The sequence below is a fragment of the Garra rufa genome, chromosome 3, assembly GCF_049309525.1.
Source record: "Garra rufa chromosome 3, GarRuf1.0, whole genome shotgun sequence".
Classification (NCBI taxonomy): domain Eukaryota; kingdom Metazoa; phylum Chordata; class Actinopteri; order Cypriniformes; family Cyprinidae; genus Garra; species Garra rufa.
In genome coordinates, this window is record NC_133363.1 from 34,817,380 (window position 1) to 34,842,453 (window position 25,074).

The 25,074-nt window shown below is 37.1% G+C and overlaps 2 protein-coding genes across 8 annotated transcripts in view; one reads left to right on the plus strand and one right to left on the minus strand.

Annotated features, from left to right (window-relative positions):
* Positions 1-10,335, plus strand: part of otog (otogelin) — a 48,355-nt gene extending 38,020 nt beyond the window's left edge. The window contains exons 38-53 of the mRNA XM_073836604.1: positions 877-1,097; positions 1,193-1,331; positions 1,646-1,834; positions 1,921-2,130; positions 3,510-3,614; positions 3,696-3,800; positions 4,123-4,224; positions 4,506-4,604; positions 4,786-4,826; positions 4,961-5,036; positions 5,137-5,315; positions 5,402-5,506; positions 5,694-5,813; positions 6,430-6,475; positions 8,597-8,676; positions 8,761-10,335. Coding sequence (XP_073692705.1) covers positions 877-1,097; positions 1,193-1,331; positions 1,646-1,834; positions 1,921-2,130; positions 3,510-3,614; positions 3,696-3,800; positions 4,123-4,224; positions 4,506-4,604; positions 4,786-4,826; positions 4,961-5,036; positions 5,137-5,315; positions 5,402-5,506; positions 5,694-5,813; positions 6,430-6,475; positions 8,597-8,676; positions 8,761-8,961 — 2,018 coding nt within the window. The 3' untranslated portion in view covers positions 8,962-10,335. The remainder of the gene's footprint in view (positions 1-876; positions 1,098-1,192; positions 1,332-1,645; positions 1,835-1,920; positions 2,131-3,509; positions 3,615-3,695; positions 3,801-4,122; positions 4,225-4,505; positions 4,605-4,785; positions 4,827-4,960; positions 5,037-5,136; positions 5,316-5,401; positions 5,507-5,693; positions 5,814-6,429; positions 6,476-8,596; positions 8,677-8,760) is intronic.
* A 1,829-nt stretch (positions 10,336-12,164) lies between these two features.
* Positions 12,165-24,634, minus strand: tnnt3b (troponin T type 3b (skeletal, fast)). Of its 7 annotated transcripts, none has more exons than XM_073835998.1 (13): positions 24,600-24,634; positions 24,479-24,489; positions 22,681-22,836; positions 20,763-20,780; positions 20,488-20,508; positions 19,809-19,827; positions 19,618-19,663; positions 19,403-19,519; positions 17,172-17,363; positions 16,954-17,066; positions 16,771-16,861; positions 14,424-14,464; positions 12,165-12,513 (listed from the first exon to the last, which is right to left on the minus strand). In XM_073835998.1, exons 1-13 carry the CDS (start codon positions 24,617-24,619, stop codon positions 12,477-12,479), a joined length of 882 nt encoding a protein of 293 aa, XP_073692099.1. In that variant the 5' UTR covers positions 24,620-24,634; the 3' UTR covers positions 12,165-12,476. The 7 variants fall into 7 exon arrangements, with proteins under 7 accessions (XP_073692099.1, XP_073692098.1, XP_073692101.1 ...); XM_073835997.1 differs by lacking the exon at positions 14,424-14,464 and adding an exon at positions 14,988-15,028; XM_073836000.1 differs by lacking the exon at positions 20,488-20,508.
* Positions 24,635-25,074: the final 440 nt, after the last annotated feature.

Genomic DNA, 25,074 nt, shown 5'->3' on the forward strand with positions numbered 1-25,074 from the left:
TAGAAGCTTCTGTCACCTCTCTACTGCAATCTTGGCCCATTCCTTGCCTGAAAGAGCTTTTTGATCACTGATAATCTTCGGTTTTCACTTTGCCACAGCTTTCTTCAAATTCAACCAAATAATTTCACTGAGAATTAAATCTGGAGACTGAACAGGCCACTCAAGAACATTCTATGAGTGATCTCTGAACCAAGCTTAAGTAGAGTTGGATATATACTTTGGAATGATTGTCCTGCAGAAAAGTCCTTTGATCATTAGCTTCGGTCTTTGCACCAAAGGCATCACAATTCTTGCCAAAATGGCCTGATACTTCAAAGAATCCATGATGTCCTTCATACAGTCATGATTTCCACTTGCTGCAACAGTAAAACACCCCTGTAACAGGACTGGTCCACCTAAATGTTTGACCATGGAGATGGTGTTCGTCTGCTTATAATGTTTTGCCTGTCCAGACATACCGCTGATCCATGGTTCCAAAAAGTTCCAGTTTGGTCACATCATTGCATAAAAGATTCTCCCAGAACTCCACAGGTCTATCTAAATGAATTTTAGCATATTCAAGTCAGAGGTTTACAGTATGTTCTTCTTGGTCAAGAGTGGCATTCGGCAAGATGCCCCAACATGAAAACCATGCTTGTCTTGTGTCATCTTATACACTGATTGACATTATCACTTTTAATATGCCAGTAATCTGTTATAGATGCAATTTTTATGAAGTCCTGGATCTTCAGAAAAGCTTGTATTTGTAAAGTACTGCAGTCTCTGGATGGTTGAATGATTTTGATTGCAACTGCATATATATTTTTAATGCCATTTACTTCCTTCGTGCTCCTCACTCTTCACCTCTCTCATCTTTCTCTTTGTCACCCTGTCCAGGTAGTTGTGATGGTAATCCTCTGAATGATCTGACTCTGTCTAACGGTACAGTTGTGCCTGAGCAAGAGGATCCAGCCGTGTTCATCGATAGCTGGCAGATCCCCAACACCACCAGCTACGTCAGCCACAGCAGACGGAGGGAGGTCAACTGCACCACGGGCGACTGCTCCCAGTGCATGAGCATGCTGAGCAACCACACCTTCACCATCTGCCATCCTTATGTACGGCAAACAACATGCACATCCCACCATGTACCAAACCTGCAACCACACCTGTGAATATACACTACATTTCCTGAATGTTTTTTGCACTGCAGGTCCCTCCAGCAATGTTCTGTGAGATGTGGGTGAGAGATGTGGAGTATGTCAATAATCCATGTGTTGCTTTGGCCGCTTATGCTGCTTCCTGCCACAAATTCAACATCTGCATGGAATGGAGGAGCTCTGATTTCTGCCGTATGTAGTCACCAAGACATATCAATGCAGTCTTACAGGCATAGTTCACCCAAAAATTAAAATTCTGTCAGTAATTACTCACCCATAAGTTCTCGGATTTCATCAAAAATATCTTAATTTGTGTTCTGAAGATGAATGAAGGTCTTACGGGTTTGGAGCGACATAAGGGTGAGTAATTAATGACAGAATTTTCATTTTTGGGTGAACTATCCCTTTAAGTAACAATGGTTTCCATAGTTGTATATGGTTTTAAATGCCATTTATTGGTCTATTGTGTAGTGTCTTTTCTAATGGTAGTATGTTTTCCTGTGCAGCATTCATGTGCCCAGGAAATCTGCGATACCAAGCATGTCTGCCGGCCTGCACTGCCCCATCCTGCCCAAACCAAGAGTTTGAGTTTGTCCCAGAGCAATGCCCAGGCCTTTCGGAGGGATGTGTGTGTCCAGAAGGAACTCTATTACACCGGCCCTATTCTGCTCTATGCATTCCACCCAGCAAGTGTGGTATGCCCCCTGTGTGTCTTTTTCTCTTTTTTTAAAGGTATTTAGCTCTTGTTATTCATTTATTTGTGTTATATGTGTGTTTGTAGCATGTACTGATAGTTTTGGAACCCCACATGCTCTTGGGGAGGTTTGGAAAGCCTCACTGGATGGCTGCTGCATGTATAAGTGTGAGAACGACAGCATAGTGCCGGTGGAGTATAACTGCAGCAACATCCCTCAGCCAGTCTGCACACGTACAGGAGAGATCACAGTCAACCTGGCAGATGACAACAGCTGCTGCCCTCAAAAAGCCTGTGGTCTGTTACACAATCATTTCACATTATTTTATGTTGATGGAATTTCTAAAACATTCTGTAGTTTAATTTTCAGTCAATTTACTAAATCATTATACAAAATTAGTCACTGCCCAACCAATTAATGTACACTACCAGTCAAAAGTTTTTGAACAGTAACACTGATAAGATTTGATAAGATTTAATGCTTATTTTAAAGAAGCCTGCATTTATTTGTACAGCAAAAACTGTAAAATTTTTAAATATTTGTACTATTTAAAATAGTTGTTTTCTATTGAATATATTTTAAAATGTAATTTATTCCTGTGATTTCAAAGCTGATTTTTTCACATGATCCTTCAGAAATCCTTCTAATATTCTGATATGCTGCTAAAAAAAGCATTTATTATAACAACTGAGTAATTTTATTTTTCAGGTTTCTTTGATGAATAGAAAGCTCAGAAGAACAGCATTTATTTCTGAAATAGAAATTTTTGTAACATTATAAATGTCTTTATCATCACATTTGATCAATTTAAAGCATCCTTGCTAAAGGTAAAAGTGGTATGAATGTATTGTAGTGTATATAATGTAAGCTTTTTGTTTTAGATAAATGCTGATTTTTGGACCTTTCTATTCATCAAAGAATCCTGAATAAAAGTACTCGACTGTTTTAAATATTGATAATAATAATAATAATAATAATAATAAAAAATTGTTCTTGAACAGTAAATCAGCATATTAGAATGATTTCTGAAGGGTTGTGTGACACTGCACTGCAAAAAATGCTTTTCTTAGATTTGTTGTCTTGTTTTCAGCCAAAATATCTAAGAATTCTTGAATAAAGAAGGATTTTCTAGACAAGTAAAAATATATATTTTTTGTTTTGAGAAAAAACAAGTAAAAATAAGTGAGTTTTTACTTAGAACAAGCAAAATAATCTGCCAATGGGGTAAGCAAAAAAATCTTATTTTAAACAGAAAATTATTTTTCTTACCCCATTGGCAGATTATTTTGCTTGTTTCAAGCAAAAACGCGCTTAATTTTGACTTGTTTTTTTTTTCTAAAAACAAGAAAATAATTTTTACTTGTCTAGAAAATCCTTCTTGATTTAAGAATTGTTTGATATTTTGGCTGGAAACAAGACAAAAAATCTAAGTAAGAAAAGCATTTTTTGCTTTTAAAAATTATTTCAAAATTTTACTGTTTTTGCTGTACTTTGGATCAAATAAATGCAGGCTTGATGAGCAGAAGAAACTTCTTTAAAAAACATTAAAAATCTTACTGTCCAAAAACTTTTGACTGGTAGTGTAACTCATGTATTAATGTATATAAATATAATGTATTATTTTACCTTTACTTATGTGAGATTGTTTCATTCATACCTAATTGATTTGTGACAGTTTGTAACCAGAGCATGTGTGAGGCAGCTCCTACGGATTGTAATTATGGGGAGAAGTTGGTGTCATATCATAGGCAGGACTCCTGCTGTCCAGAATACTTATGTGGTAAGTTTGGACATATTTTTTGTTATAGGTTGTGTGTTTAAGTCTGTGTACTAAATGAATGTTTCTTTATTTTCTTTTTAGAGTGTGATCCTGATCAGTGTGTCTTGGACATTCCTGTGTGTCGTGAGGATCAGACACTGATTGCCACTCGTGCTGAAGGCAGCTGCTGTTTGGCACACATCTGCAGTAAGTCAATGTTAAAATTATGGTGTTCCAATCCTATACGACTGTGGAATAGATAATATATAAGAATGAATAAAATATAAAAGTGGTCAATTTGACTTGTTTGTTACGTTCCAAGTCTTCAGAAGTCAGATTCCAGTTGTTGTGAATGCCCGAATCTTCATTTATGGTTAAATGCTCAATTTTAAACTATTTTCCACCCTATAATCGTTTGATTTCAGCCTACATAACCTTTAATAGGCATGTGGTGCATTAATGTGTATAATGTAAACCTTTAGTGCAATTAAAATTGATTTTTTTTATTGTGTGTTTGTTATTGTGTTAGTGTGTGACAAATGTTCTGAGGCAGCTCCAGTGTGCCAAGATGGAGAACTGCTGATTGTGGACACCAACAGCACAGAGCGCTGCTGTCCAGTTTATCACTGCTGTGAGTACAAACACATGATTATACATTCAGACATTTACTAATTTATTCCCAGTGGTACATTCAGACAACAAAAAGCTTATAGTAAGCCAGTTACAGTAGAAAAGTATAAAAACAACCACTATTAATCCATGGTAGAACACATAGCCTAAAACCACATGCAAATGAACAATCACATAAGAATTGACAGCCCTCAAGCTCCACAAAATGAAATATCTTAAAACACCACATCAACTAAAACTGTGAAATGTTATTGTAACTGTGTTGTGTGTCTATGTATGCAGTGTGTGAGACCTCTCGATGCTTAGACATCATATGTCCAGTTGGCATGGCAGTAGTTTCCACAAGGATTCAAGATCAGTGTTGTCCATCACAGACATGTGGTAAGTCTCCCACCAACTTCATAATTATGCCATATTAACAGTACATTAGAATGTCTTTGTTCATGTGATATAGGTCTGAGGGTATGTCAGTACTGTTTGTGTATTGTTAGTCTGTTTGTGTGCTTAAGAAACAGAATGCAAGTGTGTTTCTGAAAAAGACTAAAGCTCCTCTCTCTCTTAGAATGTGCATGTGAGAAAATCCTTCGACCCAAATGTGCTCTGGTGAGTCTCTAGAAATTACTGTATCCAAATGACCATGTATTTTTGCGTGGAATTATTATTCCATTATTTATGTCTGATCAGGCTCTTGTTTGACTGGTTGGTTCATATCTGATATCAGATGTATTGTGTTGTAGGGAGAAAGTATGCAATTAGACAGAGCATTTGTATCTGACCTGGAAAACCGGTGTGCCTGCAAACGATTCACTTGTGGTGAGAAAACACATATCTGACTGAAGTGCTCTGAAAATACATTAAAATTGTCATTTAAAAAATAATCAAATATATATGTTTTATATGTGTATGTATGTAGTGAGAGAGGCAGTGTGTGTGGATGGTGAACGCGGAGTGATGCGGCCGGGGCAGACGCTTGTTGAGCACCGTGATCAGGGTGTGTGTTACGCCACACAGTGCACACACACTCTGGATTCTGCCACAGGGTTTTATCTCCTCAAAGCCACTGGCACTAACTGCACTTCACGCTGCCAGCCTGTGAGTATTTAAAATGCACAAAGACACACATATACACACCCAAACCTAGCACAAAATACCTCCTAACTGTGTTATGTGTTCTCCAGAACCAGATATACATCCCTCCTAAAGACCCCAGCAGCTGCTGTGGCATGTGTAAAAACATTTCTTGCTTGACCCGAAATGAGAATGGATCTGTAACAATGTACAAGGTGATATTCAGCAAATGCTCATGTCCTTCTCCATTGAAAACCACAAACGCTACACAGAATTTTACTGTCACTTTTGACCAGTTTAATGCATTTTAAAACCCTTTAAAACTCTCTTGCAGCATCTCATTCCTATAGTTTGTTCTGCTCTGATGTGAACGTACAGTATTTTGTGTATTCCCCTCTCCAGCCAGGGCGCAGCTGGGTGTCAGATTGCATGCGATATGACTGTATGGACACTCTGTCAGGACCTGTCCTTGTCTCCCACCCCTATAGCTGCCCCCCCTTCAATGAAACTGAGTGCATGAAGGTGAATTCTCTTTCGTTGATGAACATAAACCTAAATAATACATCAAGGTGCAGGTTAGACACAAACACTTGTAAGTGACACAGAGATGTGCTATACTGTATAGAACTAACACATACACTACCCTTCAAAAGTTTGGAAACACCCCTGGCAAATTGTGGTTTTGGACGATATCAGCATAGTGCGAATCATCTTTGGGCAATCCTTCTGGAGGATTAGAGTAATATATCAAGTCAACGTTTGAATAAACTGACAGCTCGGATGCTCAGATTATGAGCTGTAATAGCTGCTAATGGTGGATAATTTTGATGAATTGAACATTTAAGTTTTCTTAGTTTGTGTTGTCCCTTATCAGTGCAGAATTTTCACAAATTAAAAATGATTCATGCCAATATTGTCCAAAACCCCACTTTTCTAGGGTGTTTCCAAATTTTTGGAGGGCAGTGTAATACATTTCTGGCACATTGCCCATCCTAAGTCAATAATTAATCAGTAGTTTCTTCTTCCTTTGTGAAAAAACGAAACAAAAAATAATAACAAGTAATAAACATTTTGCAAAACATGTCTTCCTTCTGTATGACCCTTGCTATATTTTTTCAAAATGTTCATCTTGTCTTAGATTGGGGGCACCGTTATGAGTTACATGGATGGGTGCTGCAAGACATGTGAGTACAGAAGTTACATTGTTCATTTTTGCTTGTTATAACCAGAAACATAGGTAATGTTAGTATTTAAAAGCTTCATCTGTTTCTTTTGCACTCAATATGTATGAATGAAAACAACAGATATGACACAGGACTTTTGTTCTGTACAAGCAAGGTAAAGAGCAAAATTCATAAACCTAAACATAAAAACAATAAATCCTGGGAACAATTGAGAATTCACTTTTTCACAGACAAGAAAATTAAAAACACTGACATGCACAACAGCAAAAAGTTCATTTCTTGCATCAGGCTGAGTGTAACATTCTGTAACAATCTCTCCAGGCGCTGCAAACTCCCTGTTCCTCTTCTCTGTTAGCCCTTTGAAACCCACAGTTAGCACAAACTGTGAACAAGGTACCTGATACTAACATCAGACCTCAAGGCTCGCCATCACCATTGTTGATTTCCAACAATGTACTCCCCCTGTTCAAACAATACAGGACTCTCAACAGATTTGAAGATAACTGCTCATTGAAGTCATTTATACCTCTAGTCACTTTTCTCCCAAATGTTTCTTGGAAGCAGCTAAATCTTTCCCCATTTTGCTCTGTCGGGCAGTGCATTGTTGATTGCCAACAATGTACTGTTGGTAGTGGCCAGTTAGAGAGTTTCTGTAGCTCTGCATGATCCCGAGTGCGTAGTCTAATCACATAGTGTGTGTAGTTTGTGGTAATGGGGTGTTTGCTAATGTTTTGGGTGATATGGCAATATTTGGAATACAAAGCATTTCCAAATCTGTTGTCTCCCTCCAGTGTTGTTGCCTTTTCTGCCATATTACTCAAACCATTACAGCTTCTGCTCACTACTGATCTGTATGTTGTATTGAAAAATCAAGTATTGGGGCTCATTTGGGTCTTTTTTGTTCTTTTTTGTTTACTTCTGAGGTGATGGAATGGCATTGATCTGGAGTACAAGTTTATTCATATGTTTCACTGATTTTCAGTAGATGAGTAGTTCTATAGTGATTACCTTTTTATCAGCTAAGTGGGGAAAGAATAGTATTTTTCCACTGTCAGTTATATATCACAAGAAAAAGCTATTAAAATCCTGTGAAGTAAAAAGTTAAAGCCTTCAGTTATAGAGGAGGATGAAAAAGGTAAAATATTAATAAAGTTATGACTATGCTTTTTTATTGAATTGGAGAATTAATGTAGCATAATCATCCTGCTGTAAAATGCAATGTTAAACCAGATTAAAATAATCCAGCGTGATTCATTTTAACGGGACAGTTCACCAAAAAATGAATTTTATTTCGTTAATTACTCACCCTCATGATGTTCCAAAACTGAAAGACTTTCGTTCACTGTTGGAACACAAATTAAGATATTTTTGATGAAATCTGACCCTTTCTGACCCTTCATAGACAGCAATGTAGCTACCATTTTCAAGGCCTAGAAAGGTAGTATGGACATCGTTAAAATAGTCCATGTGACATCAGTGGTTTTGACCGTAATTTTATAAACCTACAAGAATGCGTTGTGAACACACGGTGGAGACTGACACAGATGAGAAGAAAATGTTGAAATAAAGTTGTTATTTTTGTTTCCTTGCACACAATAAGTATTCTTGTCGTTTTATAAAATTAAGGTTGAACCACTGATGTCACATGGACTATTTTAACGATGTCCTTACTACCTTTCTGGGCCTTGAATGTCGTACTTGCATTTCCGTCTATGCAGGGTCAGAAAGCTCTCGGATTTCATTAAAAATATCTTCATTTGTGTTTTGAAGATGAACGGAGGTCTTACAGATTTGAAACATGAGTAATTAATGACAGAAGTTTCATATTTGGGTGAACTATCTCTTTAATGCACAAGGACATAATGTTATTCAGCTTTCCAGTGATGTCAGTTAAAGTTGCATCACAGCAGTGTTCTTGATTAGTGCGCTGTTGTCAATAACTTTTCTTCACTCAGACTGACGGTAAGCAATTCAATCGTTTAAACAGCATTTTAGCATCAGGGAATCAAGCAATTAATTGAGAATCTAATCCTAACATAGCGAGAGCAGAAGTTATTCACTGAATGAATTAGAACTACCAAACAGGATGAAAAATATCATTCATTGACTTCCATGCTGTAGGTAAAGAGGACGGGAAGTCATGTCAGAAAGTGACAGTAAGGATGACCATTAGAAAGAATGACTGCCGTAGTAACAGACCGGTGAGTTCATTTCAGAATTTTCCTATTATAATCTGCCTCTAATTTGGCTGTAAACTGGTTTACAGATTGTGTTTGTCTTCACAGGTCAACATAGTGTCATGTGATGGAAAGTGTCCGTCTGCAAGTATTTACAACTACAACATCAACACGTATGCACGCTTTTGTAAGTGCTGCAGAGAGATGGGGTTGCAGCGGCGATCAGTCCAACTCTACTGCAGTGGAAACTCCACGTGGGTTAGTTACACCATACAGGAACCTACGGACTGTTCCTGCCAGTGGTCATAAACCTTAAACCATAACAACAGAAAGTGTTACTTATCATTCAACTTGAACGTTAAGAACCATAAAATTTTACATTTAAATATAGTGTTGTAAAGTTTTGTTTTTTTAATTGGGTGGCTGCATGTTTGAAGTGTAAGTGGAATGTGGAAGCTTATAAATCCAACAGCAATAGCAATAATACTAGCTACGTGCTCCTGATCTGTATATATGGAATTCTACCACAGAGCACACTGAAATAAAGATCTACTAATTGTATTTAGATGCTTTTTTACAGGTAATATTACTTCTTAATGATCTGAATATTATGTGATTTGACATGTTATATAACAATCACGTGTTTATTGAATAATTGACCTTATGCTGTATTTTGAGCACTTTATTTATTTATTACCATATAAGAACAATTGCTTCACTCAAAATACAAGATTTTATACACGTACAGTAAGTATGAATTATGCGTGGCTTTGATTTATGAAGCACTTCAGCTGATGCAAAATAATTTTTTATCTTTGTGATCTGGTATAAATTGTTACAAAGTCATAAATTTGCTTTATACAGTACAGCACATTTTAAGAACAGCTCTAGCTTTTTTTTGTGAGATACCTAGACGTAAAACTGAATATGTGAAGTTCCTGTTTTTATATCTGTGTCCACAGTATTGCAATGCTGCATCAATAAAATGCAAATGGTCATAATGAATACCTCTGTATAGACTGAAATATTTTATAATATTTTATAGAACTAAATATTTTATTATGGAGCCCTCTTTAGGTTCTTGGTTTAACATTTTACCTGCTGAAGAATTGCAAAATACATAATATGCTTAGTTTTTAATTGTGTACTATACTGTATGTATATTTCGATTTTCAATAAAAAATATTTAAAAAAAATAAAACCAGTGCATATTAAATCTGCATTCAACCCTCCACCAACTCTCTCCTTGTGTCGCTGGTTAGCCTCTGGTCTGCCAACTTCTAGAGCCAAACAGGTCTATCGAATTTTGTTCTGATCAGTCTTCGTTAACCTTGTCTAATAGGTGCTCAAAGTTGATTGGCTAATGGCAGTCATGTTTTTTGAGATACGCCAGTGCCCTCATAGATATGGATGGGGCCTTGGACAAAGACATTGCATGCCAAATTTTAAGTGAACCAAGTGGTCAAACTCCCAATTTTTTGTAATCCTGCATCCTGTTGCAAGTGTGAATTACCGATCGAAGTTCTTTTGATAACTTTTTGCCGTGAGGGTCTCTAGATGATGCATGTCAACTTAAAGGGAAACTTTCACCAAAATGCAATCTGGGGTGTTTTTTGTATTGTAAACGAGTCAAACTTTCATCTAAAAGCATAATTACGACAAATGAGCCACTTTTAAGATTGACCCTGATTTTCTGGTCAAATGGTCGGTGAATGGCAGTGCTAGGGGCACTACTTTGAGCGCATCAAAATTGATATTTTTACAACACTAAGAAGGCTCGACACACCATGAAACTTTGCTCAAAGTATCGCCTGGGTCTCTACACATGAACTCGAGCATTGAGAACATTGTTTGTGTACACAGAGTTTACTAAAAAGAAAGGTTTTGAACAACTCACTTACACTGTTTGGGTTTCCGCTCGCAGCCATCTTGCCAGTCATGAAGTGTCGATCTCCGAATGTTTCTTATATGAGGCTCTTTTTACAACTAGAAGGTTAATATTGTTTTTCACTTGCGCCAAAACAACGAATTAGCCATGCATTTATATGGAAATATGCCTTAGGAGCTATCCATCTTTACTCTCCTCACTATTACGTCGCATTCGGAGATCGACACTTCGGGCGATACTTCGAGCAAAGTTTCATGGTGTGTCGAGCCTTCTTAGTGTTGTAAAAATATCGATTTTGATGCGCTCAAAGTGGTGCCCCTAGCACTGCCATTCACCGGCCATTTGACCAGAAAACGAAATCACGGTCAATCTTAAAAGTGGCTCATTTGTTGTAATTATGCTTTTAGATGAAAGTTTGACTCGTTTACAATACAAAAAACACCCCAGATTGCATTTTGGCGAAAGTTTCCCTTTAAGAGTGAATCGGGCAAATGGCCAGGAAGAGTTAAAAAAAAGAATTGCAAAAAACTTAAATCCATTTAGCCTTTTTTCATATCTCCCGACCACTAGGTGGCACTGTGCTGAAACTGTGCAGGTAACCTTTATCAAATTCATTTGTGTTATTCAAGAATAGTTGAGTCGATCAAAAATCTTTAGATAACTTTTTGTTAGGATCTGAAAATGGTCTGTATCAATTTTGATGGAAATCAGGTGAACCTTCTAGGACAAGTAAAAAAAAAACTAGCTTTTTTACATAATGTCAGCAGTCTTTTTAGAGGCAAAGTTTTTCAAAATGAGGCGATCTAACATATAATGTGAATATTGTGTGTATGTGTGAAAAATCTTGTGATATACAAGGTGTAAAACCCAATAACGCCACCTAGTGGCCGATTTCATTCAAATTTCTCACAGACCTATAGAGCCATGAGCCAAACAGGCCTATCGAATTTCGTTCTGATCAGTCTTCCTAACCTCATCTAATAGTTGCTCAAAGTTCATTGGTTGATGGCGGCCATGTTTTTTGAGATGTGCCAATGCCCTCATAGATATGGATGGGACCTTGGACAAAGACCCTGCATGCCAAATTTCAAGTCAGTCAGATTATTGGGTGCGTAGCATTTTCATTTTTTTCCTGTTACAGCGCCACCCAGTGGTCAAACTCTCCAATTTTTGTAATCCTGCATCCTGTTGCAAATGTGAATCACAGATCGAAATTCTTTTGGTAACTTTTTGCCATGAAGGTCTGTAGAGCTAAACCATCTGACCAAGTTTCAGCTCTCTAGGCCTTACGGTTTGGTCTGCACGATCAGTTTTATGGAAGAAGAATAATAAAAATCCTTAAAATTACATTAGGATTTCAGCACTACGTGCTTGAACCCCTAATCACAATATGCAGTAAATGGTAAAACGGTTTCCAATACAAAGCAGAGTGTTCATAATTAAGATAATACATTCAAATAATGTTTTTTAGAGCTAAAAATGACTGGACACGGAAGAGACTGGAAGCCACACCTATATAACTTACAAATGGGAGAAATAAGGTGGATAAGGTTCATATTTAGTTTGATTCAGTGTTTCAGCATGAGAGTTTCTCAGTATAATCAAAAACATGCTCAGTTCTTAGTTATCAGTCTTGAAGAATAACTTTATTGAACTGCCAGATGCAACAGTAAAGCTGGCGAGCCAAACATTATTTACAAAAACGGAAGGTGAGAACCTAAAGACAGAGCAAGGGGGGGGGGGGAGTTCTTACTGCAACTACTGCTAAGACGAGACAGTGTTAATGTCACGCAGGGTGTGGAAGATCGCCTTTGACAGCCTCTGGTAAACTGCAAACGATGAGTGGGTTCAGAGATGCCTGGTGAATGAAGGCAGAGCTCGGAGAGACAGGCAGCAGGCTTGTCTTGACCACGAGTGTAGGTTTCTCCTTGAACGCTTACTTTCTGCGGCGAGCAGCGGCGCCCTTCTTGGAGCTGAATAGCAGACAAAGAGAGTGGCAGTTAGTGGTGATGACCTTTACTGACCTGCTAGAGGAAAAGTGAAAGAACACCATACAGGACTGGCATCCCGTGTCATTCCTCAAATTTAAGTTCTCTGTTACTAACACAGAGCACACCAAATGTTATTGTTTCCCAGTTTTCTCAGTCCTGTAGGATGTTCCTCTCACTTACTGTGTCTACACAAGTCTGTCATGCAGATAAAACTGAAATTATGTTCACTCCATGCAAGACTTACCGCTCTTTCTCTGAGCTCGGTCAGTTTGTTAAACAGGCCTGTCTTAGTCTTAAATGTTTATCGCATCACATTTACACCACTCATTACCTCATGTATACCAAACAAATTCATCACAGTTTAGATTTGCTGGCACCAATGAAAAATAAGCCAGATCTGAAATAAACAAGTATTTTATAATGCCACTTAGGCTACACTACCTATTGCATGTTGAGCGATATAAGCGCGAGCTTTATTTTTCATTGTCTGTAAATCACTACAAAAATCAAGTACGTTTACATGAACAGTTATAATCAAACTACAGTCGTCATTTGTCTGTCCATGACAGCTTATATGACACAATGCATTAGCAAATATTTAAAGGATTTATGCTGCCTTCAAGTGGAGTCGGAGTTGTGAGTTGTGAAGTTGCCTAATTGTGACGACGAAAGTGGCGTGTCAATTTGAAACATGTTGGAAACACTGACCTATAGATTATATCATATATCTATAATCCATACAGAGAGATCAGTGTTTGGAAAGTAAGTCTAAAGCAAATGGAGTATGTTTAATTGCTCAACTTGTACGGTTTGCTTTATGTAACAAAAATATGTAACCCTGAACCACAAAGCCAGTCATAAATGTATATTTCTTCACCAGAAAGCCAAATAAATAAGGTTTCTATTGATGTATGGTTTGTTATAGGATAGGATAATATTTGGTTGAGATGCAACTATTTGAAAATCTGGAATCTGAAGGTGCAAAAAAATCAAAATGTTGAGAAAATTGCCTTTAAAGTTGTCCAAATTAAGTTCTTAGCGATGCATATTACTAATTAAAAATTAGGTTTTGATATACTTACGGTAGGAAAATATCTTTACTTAATATCATTGATTTTTGGCATAAAAAAATCAATAATTTTGACCCATACAATGAATTGTTGGCTATTGGTACAAATAAACCTGTGCTACTTACCATTGATTTTGTAGTTCAGGGTAAAATATTTAGTTGTCGTACAATGGATAAATACGTTTAATCTGCGTTAAGTTTTAAACTTGAATGAGTGACGTCGTAATAACTCTCTACTTGCCAGTACGAAGTTTGCAGTTGCACTTCATTGAAGCAAATTGTAGTTCGATTTGTTTATAAGTCATTATCTAGGTAGTTCACAAAAAACATAATGGTGTGATTTCAGTCAGACTAACATGTTTATATGACATTTAAAACAGATGAAGAATTGCTTTAGTCCACCTGAAATCAAACTCAGGTACATGTAAACGTACTCAGGGGAGCTTGTATGAGGAAACTGCAAAGTGGATTCACTGACTAGGGTGGACGAAACTCATACAGCTCTGGAGAAACTCACTCTCAAAGGCTTCATGTTTCAGTAAGTCTGTCACAATACTACAAAAATGTCCCAAATACTTACCACCTCTACAACAGCTTCAAGACTGCAGCCCTATATCAAGTTTTAGGACATGTTTTGTAAAGTCTTGCTGCCAATGACGGTTAACCAACTTTTTATCCAATATGACAGGCAGCATGTATGTGACAGTGTCTTTGAGAGTTTTCGATGGGTGTGAAAATGATTAGGTAATAATATTAGAATAAAGTTAGAAGGGCAGTAGTAAGTCCATCCGTGCACTGTGTGCGGTGGCAAGGAGCTACTCACTGCTTCTGCAATTCATCAATGCGGTTTCTGAGAGAGATGACCTGAAAACAACATATGAGCATTTTTAAACCTGCCAGATCATACCTTAACCACAGGATCCTGGATTGTGACATCTGTCCTCTATCACTGAGTGCTGACAAACACACACAAATCATTCTGGCTGGATGCTCAGGACGTGCCAGCGTCAAGAGCTGGTATAAAGCAGCATTTTCACAGGCATGTGTGTTTTGTGCTGTAATGGAGAATCCCTCAGCAAGACGACATTGAGCTTAAACAGTAACACACACTTACCTGCAGGGGAAACATCTTGGAATATGTAAACTCAGATGCTGACTAACTTCATTTTAATATGAAGCACATCTCTACTGTATAATATTTAGGTTGTTGGTGTGAAAAAGATCAACTTGTTTTTGTTGATTTTAGGAGTTTGACCTTTCACCTGTGGTCTGAATCGAGCTGTTTCCCAGAAGCCATGGAGACCAGAGAGTCTCATGCATGCAGACCATGCCGTCATGTCCCTGTTGCTGACCAAAGCCTTAACTTCCTACAGTTCCAGTTACTCACTATTTACTGAGCTCCTCCACTCTCTGACGCTGGGTAGTAACCTGCAGAACACCAGAACACAGCTGAGACCTGAACTACCACACATACACACACTCTGAACCACCAGCTCTCACATACATGTGTCATTATGACTGATTTGTTCATGTTCTTTTAATGTCAAGCTGTCATAGTGAATTATGCAAATGAGGGAATGCACTATTGCTATTATAAAACAGTCCAATAAATTAGTTACTTACATTTTAGACACAGTTACTTAAGGGGCGGTCACAATATGGCGGTTACCGAAATATAGTAAAAAAATTAAATCCATGTGATCAGGAATTTCACATGAAGGCGAAAGACTTTCACTGATGCATGTTTTTACAGCAGGTTCAAGTTGGTCACTCAAACTCGCTGCATTGACCAACAGACGTGAGCTTTGCTTCATATGTCATACTATTGACTAGAGCTGTGTGAAAGGCATCATCAATCATATGGAATCAACCATATTGGAGGCACTAAATGTAAATAATGCCACAGAACCGAACAAATCTTGTATATTTTGCTAATTATTGCTGCTGAAAATGGTCAATTATAGTCATGTTTTGGGCTGTACTAATCAGTCAGACTGGGAAAAACATTTGGAGTACTATAGACTGACAAAAGTTATCACCGAGAAGAGTGCAAAAAATTGTCTGAAAAACAAAAGGCATTTGTGGTTGGCCAAACTAAACCAGGATTTCCAGGGAAGAATCCTATTTCGATTTAGCAGCTTCCACACATTTTTTTCTGTGGTTTAGACACCATAAATTAGCAGAACAACGTATTCAATAGTCCATTAACCGCGCAATCCATGCTGTTGTTTACATCCGAGTATCACTAGTATGGCCACGCATCTGGGTTGCACAACCTCTATAGAGTGACAGGACAAGATTGCTGAGAGGAAGGTCACATTCAACAGCAATCATGAGTCAGATTTTCATCTATAACTAAGGCTGCAAAAAAAAAATTATAATAATAAAATAAAATAAAAAATTAAAATTATCATTCATTAATTGTAATCAAGGTAAAACGTTTAATTAATCGAGATGGCAAAATGTCACCAAAATATTTACTAATATTTTTAATATTTTTTTTCTGCCAGCAAGAACAATGCTGAAGCAGAATCAACCATCGTGTCTTCAAGCAACACACAGTAGTGGTGTTTCGACTCTGAATGAATCCGTTTTCTAGAAAATTAATAAGTTCAATAAATGATCTAAAAGATTTACTTTTGTGAACTGTCACTTGTCACCACTGACAGCTGTGTCGATGTAACCTGCAAAAAGAGTAACTGAAAAATCCCGACCCCTAATGCACACAAAGGCACTGACTTTCTGTTTGGGCAGCTGAGTGCAGCTGGCTGGACTAATATTATAGTTGCACATAAATTGTGTTTTATCTTTATGCTTGTTCACTGAACGGATAGTTCCCCCAAAAATGAAAGTCATCATTTGCTCATCATCATGTTATTCCAAACCAGTATGACTGACTTTCTTCTGTGTAAGATTTGTTTTGCTTTTTTTTTTTTTAGATAGGCCTACAGTGAAAATGAATGGTGATTGAGATGGCAATTTTGTCTAACATCTCTTTTCGTAACATAGATTTTCATTTTTGGGTCAACTATTCCTAGGTTAAAACATGGTGCAGCTGACAAAGTAATGGATCTCCCCTAGTAAAACAAATGTAGGACAGGATGAAACATAAAGTGAAATAAGTTTATAGATGTCGTATTGTGTAAATGGTGCTTAGACAGCTTCCTCACCTCATACTTCTGCCTCTTGAGTTTCTCCATGTGCTCAAACTTCTCAGCCTCCAGGGAGTACAACCAGTCCCACAGCTCTTTAGCTTTCTCCCTATAACCACACATATAAACCGAAATACATTTAGAATATACACTCAAAGTGCCTTCCTTTCAGCCACAGAGTTGTCAGATATTTGTGCTGACCTCAGCTTGTCCTCATTCAGATGGTCAATGTTAAGAGGCTTGCGTCTGTCTGCCAGGATCTTCTTCTTCTTCTCTCTTTCAGTTTGCTTCTTACCTCCCCTCTTTGAATCAGCCTATTTGTAGCCATATGCAAACAAAACACTTAGACCTGTTTGCTTTTCACAATTGTATACAGTACTGTACTCAGAGTGATGATTGACAGAATCATGATAAAAAACCTTCTGCAGGTAGCTGCTGTACTGGGAGCCCATGCTGGACAGGGCAGACTTCTTCTTGGCGTCATCATCTGCCCTCTTCTTAGCATCAGCCTCCTCCTTCCTCTGCCTCTCTTCTTCACGTCTTGCCTGACGCTCCTTGTCCTTCTCAGCGCGGATCCTCTGCTGCTCTGCCCTCTCAGCCCTACGTTTCTCCTGCACACACAAATATTAAAGATGTCCATTATAATATCCTGATACACGGCACTCTGGAATATTTGATTCTGATTGGTCAGTGGCGGCCTTCAGCGATGGGATATTTCGCTTTCGTTCATGGCAATGCTATATCATTCTGCTCATAGGCCAGTGTTATTTTAGTATAATTTATATATTAGCCTATAGTGTATATTAGTATCTAATCTAAGTAATATTCAGTTTTCATTTTAATTTTAGTAATTTTATGTGCATTTGTCATTTTTAAATTCTAAATATATTTAGCTTTGTTTTATTTTTATTTCAGTCAGAGTTGTTATATATAGCCTACTCGTTTTGATTAATGCAATGAACATAGAAATTAACTTATTTAGTTAGTTGCCAAAACGACAATTCTAATATCTCAAATTTATTCTGTTTATGTTTATAGTTTATTTTATTTAAAGAGGTCCTATTAAAAACACATTTTTACATAATTTACCTTCACCTTCCGAAAAACGATTTGAATTTCCGTAGGTGGGATTTACGTTGTGACCTCATAGCACCAGTGTTGCCAACTTTTTTCAATGGAAAGAAGCTAAACCCTGCTTGAAAAGTCGCCAAATGTCGCTAAATGACGTCATACGCTCATTAGCATATTCATGACGTCAGTACGTCGTGTTGTCTTGCGTCTCTGTGCTCACATCCTGCTATTTGATGCAGCCAAATTCAATAAAACTGTTTTCATTTATATATTTCATAGATATATTGATATATTTTACGGTTTCTTTTGTCAGACAACGGGGTAAATATGAAATAGTGACTGAAACGCAGCCCATTAGGACTATATAACCAGCTCTCGAAGATATATCTACACTAAAATCGTTATTCATAATCACGACATTGTCTAAAAAAAATCAAATACACATATGATTAAGACAATGGCTGTGCTGTGATTTCGAGCTATACTTGCATGTAAAATAGAGTTAGAAGCATCAGAATATATTTTTTTATCTGAAAATGCTGCTTCTCTGCCGCTCACTGAACAGAGCAGACACAGATAGAGAGAGACAGGGAGAGCGCGCGCGCTGGGAAAGCACGACTTCACGCTCGCGCGGCAGTACCAGAGAGTCTCATAAGCTAAATAAGGTTTTTCCAAGTCGCTAGATTTGTCGCTAGGCGCTTTTTTGTAAAAAAGTCGCTAAGGGGGTCTGAAAAGTCGCTAAATATAGCGACAAAGTCGCCAAGTTGGCAACACTGCATAGCACACAGAAAACAAACGCTGTAGTAAAAATGAGCCGTTCGTTGTAGTTCTTGAAAATTGATTTTTTTAAAACGAAATATCTCCCGTTTGAGTGGACTTTGAGATTTGTGACTTTGTAGATGTTTTTTATGCCCAAACATACACACCACACACTGACTAAAATTCAAAAAGTGAAAACGCATAATAAGACCCTTTTAAGCTTTATTTCAAATTACAAAAACGATTTTATAGCAATGTTTTTTATAGCAAAACAGACTAATCTCGCGTTACACCTACAAACTTTAATCTCTTGCCCTTCATACAAACCAAAGACTTTACAAACGCAGCTGGCGCCATCTTGCGTCTTAGTTATTAATTGTACTGAAAATGAGCTCATATTAAATATTAATGTTACTTAAGTAGAAAGCTTTAAGATAAGATACAGGTAAGATTTTAAACTCAAATATTTAATGTCCACGTATTTATTTATTTGTTGAGTATCCGTGTATCTGTTATCCACCTAATTTTTCGTAAATTTAACGTGTCTGGCTTCCAGTGTTCGTAGCTATTTTTAGCTATACCATATTGTATGGCTTGATATTACAAACTGGTGTTTCTTACCACATTATTTTGATGTATTGTCTTAATTATAAACACACTATAGCACAAACATTTTTACCGTTTACTGCATTTTATCATCTTCTGTTTGTTTCCATACCGCGGCTAATAAAGGCTCGCACATTCACAGAAAACAGCTTACTTCTGCATTGAAAAAGAAGGTTGATCCAGTGGGATAAAGTTACATATGGCTGACACTCACGATTCTCTCTTTCAGGGCAATAAGCTCCTCCTCTTCCTTCTTCCTGCACTCAAAGTGGGCATCAATCAGGGCCTGCAGCTCAACGAGGTCCTTGTTTTGACGCTTCTTCTGGATGTCCTGTTGGCACACACGTAAATATGACCCCAAACATGTATTCTTACAGTGTTTAATATGTAACACTATAACTTAATGTAACCAATGAAGTACTTGCTTACATCAAAGTCCACCTTTTCCCCGTCAGGGATCTTTGGTGCACTTGGTCTGAAGGGAATGATAGCAAAATGTGTTTTAGTGGGATTCTGGGTATCTCAATCTTCCCAAGCTCCTTAGTGCATGTTGCAGTGCATCGCAGCATTGAATTTGGCTGCTCAGCTATTACAAATGCTTAGTGGACAATTCTACTTACTTGAACTTGGGCTTCTCCTCTGTTATGAAAAAATAAAAAAGGGAGAGGAATATGTAACATGGTTAGAGAGTATAAAACGAGCTCAGTTAACAATCAGTGGGAATTCTGTTAGCCATATCCATGAACATGGAGTTACTCTTAGTAATAACTCAGTGCTGGTTTATATTACCTGAGCTTTAAGAATGAAGTAGGCTATGTAACTTCTGAAAGTATGTTTAAAAAGTAAATTACACATATTAATTTCAATGGTTTAAGTAATGTTAATAAATGGGTTAGTTTGAAAGTTGTGAAACAAAGAGGTGATCAAAAGAAATATAGAAGAATCATTACATAAGAATTCAGATCATGAGGTGCTTATAAGTACATGCGTATAAACAGACACAGAACTCCTGACAAGTATCAAGACCATTCTGACTCTTCCAAAAATTGACATAACAACAAAGCCTTGTGGAAAAGATTAATCTCTTTATCCTTCATTCATTTTCCCATCTCTTTTGACTAACAGCATCTAAATCTAAGTTTGTTATATATTTTTGGTCATCAAGGACCTCTGACTAGACTCTGCAGGTGTTTGAGCCATTGCAGTGTTTCGTAACTATCTGGCTTGAACTTCACAGCAAAAACACAAGCAAAAAGCCACATCCAGACCAGACATTTTCCAGAAGGAAATAAAAACTACCATCTTGTCCTCCTTCTTCCACTGGTGTAGCACATTCATGCAAAAAGAAGCAAAGCACAGAGCAATGTCAGCATTTCATATTCTTTCACCCTTGTTATTGGCTTAAGGTAAGCCAGTGTCAACCGACACTGGCCAGTTTACTGTGTCTCCCCATTCAGAATCTTATGTTGTAAAGTTTTGGACCTGATTTCACTGTGTTCCTTGCAGGCATTAACCCCTCCCCCATGCCTTCTTTCTAATCAGAAATGATAAATACAAGAAAATGACAAACATACCTTCCTCTTCATAGGCCTCTGCATGCATGAAGCGTTGAAAGCAAGAGTAAAATAGAGAACATTAATGTTGCTTTATGTGCTTTTTGCTGCCCTAAACAGGGCTGCGTGCTCAGATGCAGAGTTCAGCTGAGCGGACACTCAAATTGAGGTGCCAACTTATATGAGGATACATTGTCAGAAATCAATTAAACACAAAATTACAATAAATAGACATTCAGACTAATAAACTACGTTATCACTTTAAATGGGACACCTCAATATGAGCAAGAACATAAGCTAAATAACAACAGATATAGACGAATAATTTATATTAGCATACATTTTATCATAAAACATTGACTGGTATTTCAAAGTGGACAAAAGCATCTTAATAATGGATGGCATCTTGTTTGACACTTTCAGCATTTTGCTTTTTAGAGTAAATATTTTAGCATTTAATATTTAATTTTAATAGTAATGTTTCAGTATAGCTCAGTGTGCCAAAGAGAGCCTTTCCAGTGTTAAGCCAGTGAAATTAGAATAAGTTACTACAACATATTATAGCCCTTTTGTCCCTTTGAAAATATTTTGAATATACTAACCATTGACCATTTAATATTCATTCCATGAATATTATAAAACAGTATAGCAACTGAAACAGTTGCATTGGTTGCAGAATTTTTATAACACATGCAATAAAATAGAATCTTCCTCAAGATGCAGCCTAAAGTAGCTTATGCTGGCGGCAACTCAGAGACAATTCTCAATGTAGAAATGTGCAGAGAGTTTTCAGTGATTATCTGATAAGCATATGTATCGCAGCATAATTGACAAGAGCAGGAGCTGTAGTGTGATTTATTATCAGCTCAGGCCTCCTAGTGTTGGGAAAGCTATCATTTGTCAAGCTACTCCTAATATAAAATAGTTCATCTACAGTTAAGCTACTGTAAGTTGCCTACCCTACCAATGATATAATTTCTTTTTGCAGTCAAAGCAGATCTACCTCAAATCTACTACACAAAACAATGTGGATCTTAAAGGAATAGTTCACCCAAAAAAGAGTCAGAAAGCTCTCAGATTTCATCAAAAATATCTTAATTTGTGTTTTGAAAATGAACGAAGGTCTTACGAGTTTGGAACGACACAAAGGTGAGAATTAATGACCCAATTTTAATTTTTGGGTGAACTATCCCTTTAATTAGTGGGATAGGATTATACTTGACTAGAAAAAGAGAAGAAGAACAGAACAGCAGCATTTCGTATAGCTGCAAAATGTTTAGCAAAAAGTGAATTGCTAATGAATCATTTACTGAAAGTAAATCTTAATTTAAAGGACCAGTTTGAATGACAGGGCCTTTTTATTATGATACATAATACATGATAGAGAAGAAAGAAAGTGTGTTTGGTTAAAAAAAATAAGAACGTTCATAACTAAAAATGCTACACTGTTTAGACTGTTGCTACTACTAGTTTAGAAGAGTTGCTACTCCTATTTGTTTCCCAACACTACAGGCCTCCTGCATCCACCCTAAAGAAAGCTGCATTTTAGATGTGATAAGCACCATGTCTGTCAGAACTTGATCGTTCCAGCTCACTCCCCATTGGTCTGCAAGTGAATTTGAATTGGAAAATATTCCTCATTTGTAAAGATGGAAATTTTCCAATTCTGAAAAAGAATTCATATGCACCACAAGGGAATGAAATGGCGTGGATCTAAGCTCTGTCAACATTTGATAATACCACACCAGTCTCAAGGTGGGCCTGAACGAAGAGGAGGTACCGCCAGTAGTGGTTAAAGTTTTGTTGGGATGGGGAGATGGGCACTACTGGGGAACTACATTAATGTGACTGATTTTTAGGTAGCAGAATGAGGTGCGCTGCCTGTTTTTAGTCGTTTGGGGGGAAATGGGAAGGATGAATGAATATTCATGCCACATACCTTCCTCATGCACCTCTGGCTCTGGTTCTGGCTCTGGCTCTGGTTCTGGCTGTTTTTCTGGCTCTGGTTCTGGCACTGGCTCTGGTTCTTGCACAGGCTCAGGCTCCGGTTCAGGAGCTGCCTCTGGGGCTACCTCTACCTCTACTACCTCTTCAGCTAATAATACATGCAGCAAGCAACCAGGGGAAGGAAGGTTATCAACAGTTAATGCATTGCAGAAGAGGGAGCATTCAGAAATGGGAGATTACGTATTGGTTAAAGTGAGAAAGACAGAAAGAGAGAGTTGTGTGTCATGTATAAAATAGGATAGGTGGCTGAGAGGATGCACATAGTGGGAGAACCTGTCATGAAATGAGACCTTGAGACACCAGGATTCCACCACATGCCAAATAAAATACCCACAAGAAATGACTTTGTTTTTTCCTGTTTGCCAAAGCCATTGATTCTAATCACCTAAGGTTATCTCTAACTACTTTGTGCTTGATAGGAAAATAAACTAGAATAAATTTCACACCGTATGCACAGATAAAATCCACATAGTAACATCTCAGAAACATAGACAAGACATCAAACCAGCAGATTATTTCTATGACCTTTTTAGCAGCCATACATATTTCCAATCTGCTTTATGCACTCTGCTTAAAAGGTCATCAAAGGCAACTTTCAAGCAGTAGGGGGCAGCACAGGCTGGTTAGCACTGGTTAGATTTCCTACTATAAATGTGATTAATATGCTTATGGTTTTAGTTTACCTTATGATGAGTTAAATGAAAAGCCTGACATTTGAAAGGTTCTTGAATTAGTTAAGCAATTCATTTTCTGCTTTCGGTTAATTCTTTTTATTTGATGTAGTTACAACTTACTACAGACAGCGTCAGGCAGTTTTTAATGAATGAGGGGACACTGTGTTGAATTAGTACATTAAAAGACTAGTTAATTTTCAAATCGTCTTGGTTTGGTTGTAGTGGTGGTGTTTAATTATTTTAGTTTGTTCATTATTTTACCTCCTTCTTCGAACTCTTCATATGCCAGAAAAGAAAGCAGTACAGGAATACAAAAATTACAAAATGCTTTATTTATTTATTTAATTATTTATTTATTAACTTTTTGTGGTACTATTATAACTGGAATTACATCATACATTAAATGCATGCCTTTTTTGTTGGTGTTCTGTGGAGCCAGTGCTCATCAGTTTAGTACAGAATCATCCTATAAATCCTATAAATGAATAATTTGATCTGATCTCTGGCCTTTTTAGCCTCATACGAGCATTCACCTCAGAGAACACCAGTAACATGAGCATAATTAATACTGCCCTCAGCCACTGCATGCGTTTGTCATGTCAACCTCCAGAGACGTTCTTAAAAAAGCTCTCTGTGGCAGTGGCAGAAGGCAGTATGCTGGCATGAGATTCAGGAAACAGCTGCCAGACAGCAGGTGGCACAATATCAGTCACTACAGGCAAATTCAGGGCACCCCTCTTGCATTAGATAGATATATTTATATTTGAAATATGTGTTTTTGTTAATTAATTTTTAATGCTAAATAGAGCAAAGCCAAACCTGCAAAAAAAAAATATCACCAAGGCTCTCACTGTTTCTAAATATAATCAAACTGCTGACATACCAAGAAAACACTGATGCTGACTGAAAAAATACATATACATATTTAAAATAAACTGGACAATTTAATATTGACTGGACAATACATATACGTATGATTTGAAAACCCTGGCTAAGGCATATTCATTTCTGCAAAAATAATAATTATATAAAGAAGAATTCAAATTTAGTACTTACCCTCGACCCCACTGATTGAAGAGGAAAAAAAAGATGATGTATCATTATTTTGTCTTGGCCAAAGAGCATGAATATATATATATATATATATATATATTACACCAAATATCAGAATACTTACACGTCCTCTGTGTCAGACATGATGAGAGGGAGCTTTAGACCTATACGAAGCAGACAGAGAGAATGTTTGTAATTGTTTTTCAGACTTGGTTTTGTATCACTGTGACAGGGTTAATCACTGACTTGACAGGTGTAAAAAGGCACCTCAATGTGCTAAATATTTTAAGCAACTCGTAACATTTTATGGCATCTTTTCTTCCAGTTAACTATAAAAAAGCAACATTTACTGTCAGTCTTTAGTTCTTCAAAAAAATGACAAATGATCAAAGCAGAGCAAAATATATATATGAGCTCAAGACAGAAAGAAGCTCTTCAAAAGAAATGGTCATACTAAATAATGTCTTTATTCTAAAATGGGACAGTTTAGTGGTAATGTTTAAATTTTTTTTATAAAATCAATTAAATGACAGAATGTGTGTGTACAGGTTTGGCTATAGCTGTTAGAACCAAAGTTAAGATTATATCCTCACTAATAA

Coding starts and splice junctions, on each gene's coding strand:
- tnnt3b (XM_073835998.1), bottom strand. CDS start 24,619: ATGTCTGACACAGAGGACGT. Junction 17,067..17,171: donor ACAGCAGCTACCTGCAGAAG/GTTTTTTATCAT, acceptor GGCTACAAATAG/GCTGATTCAAAGAGGGGAGG. Junction 12,514..14,423: donor ATTGATGAATTGCAGAAGCA/GTGAGTAGCTCC, acceptor TCTGCTATTCAG/CTCCAAGAAGGGCGCCGCTG.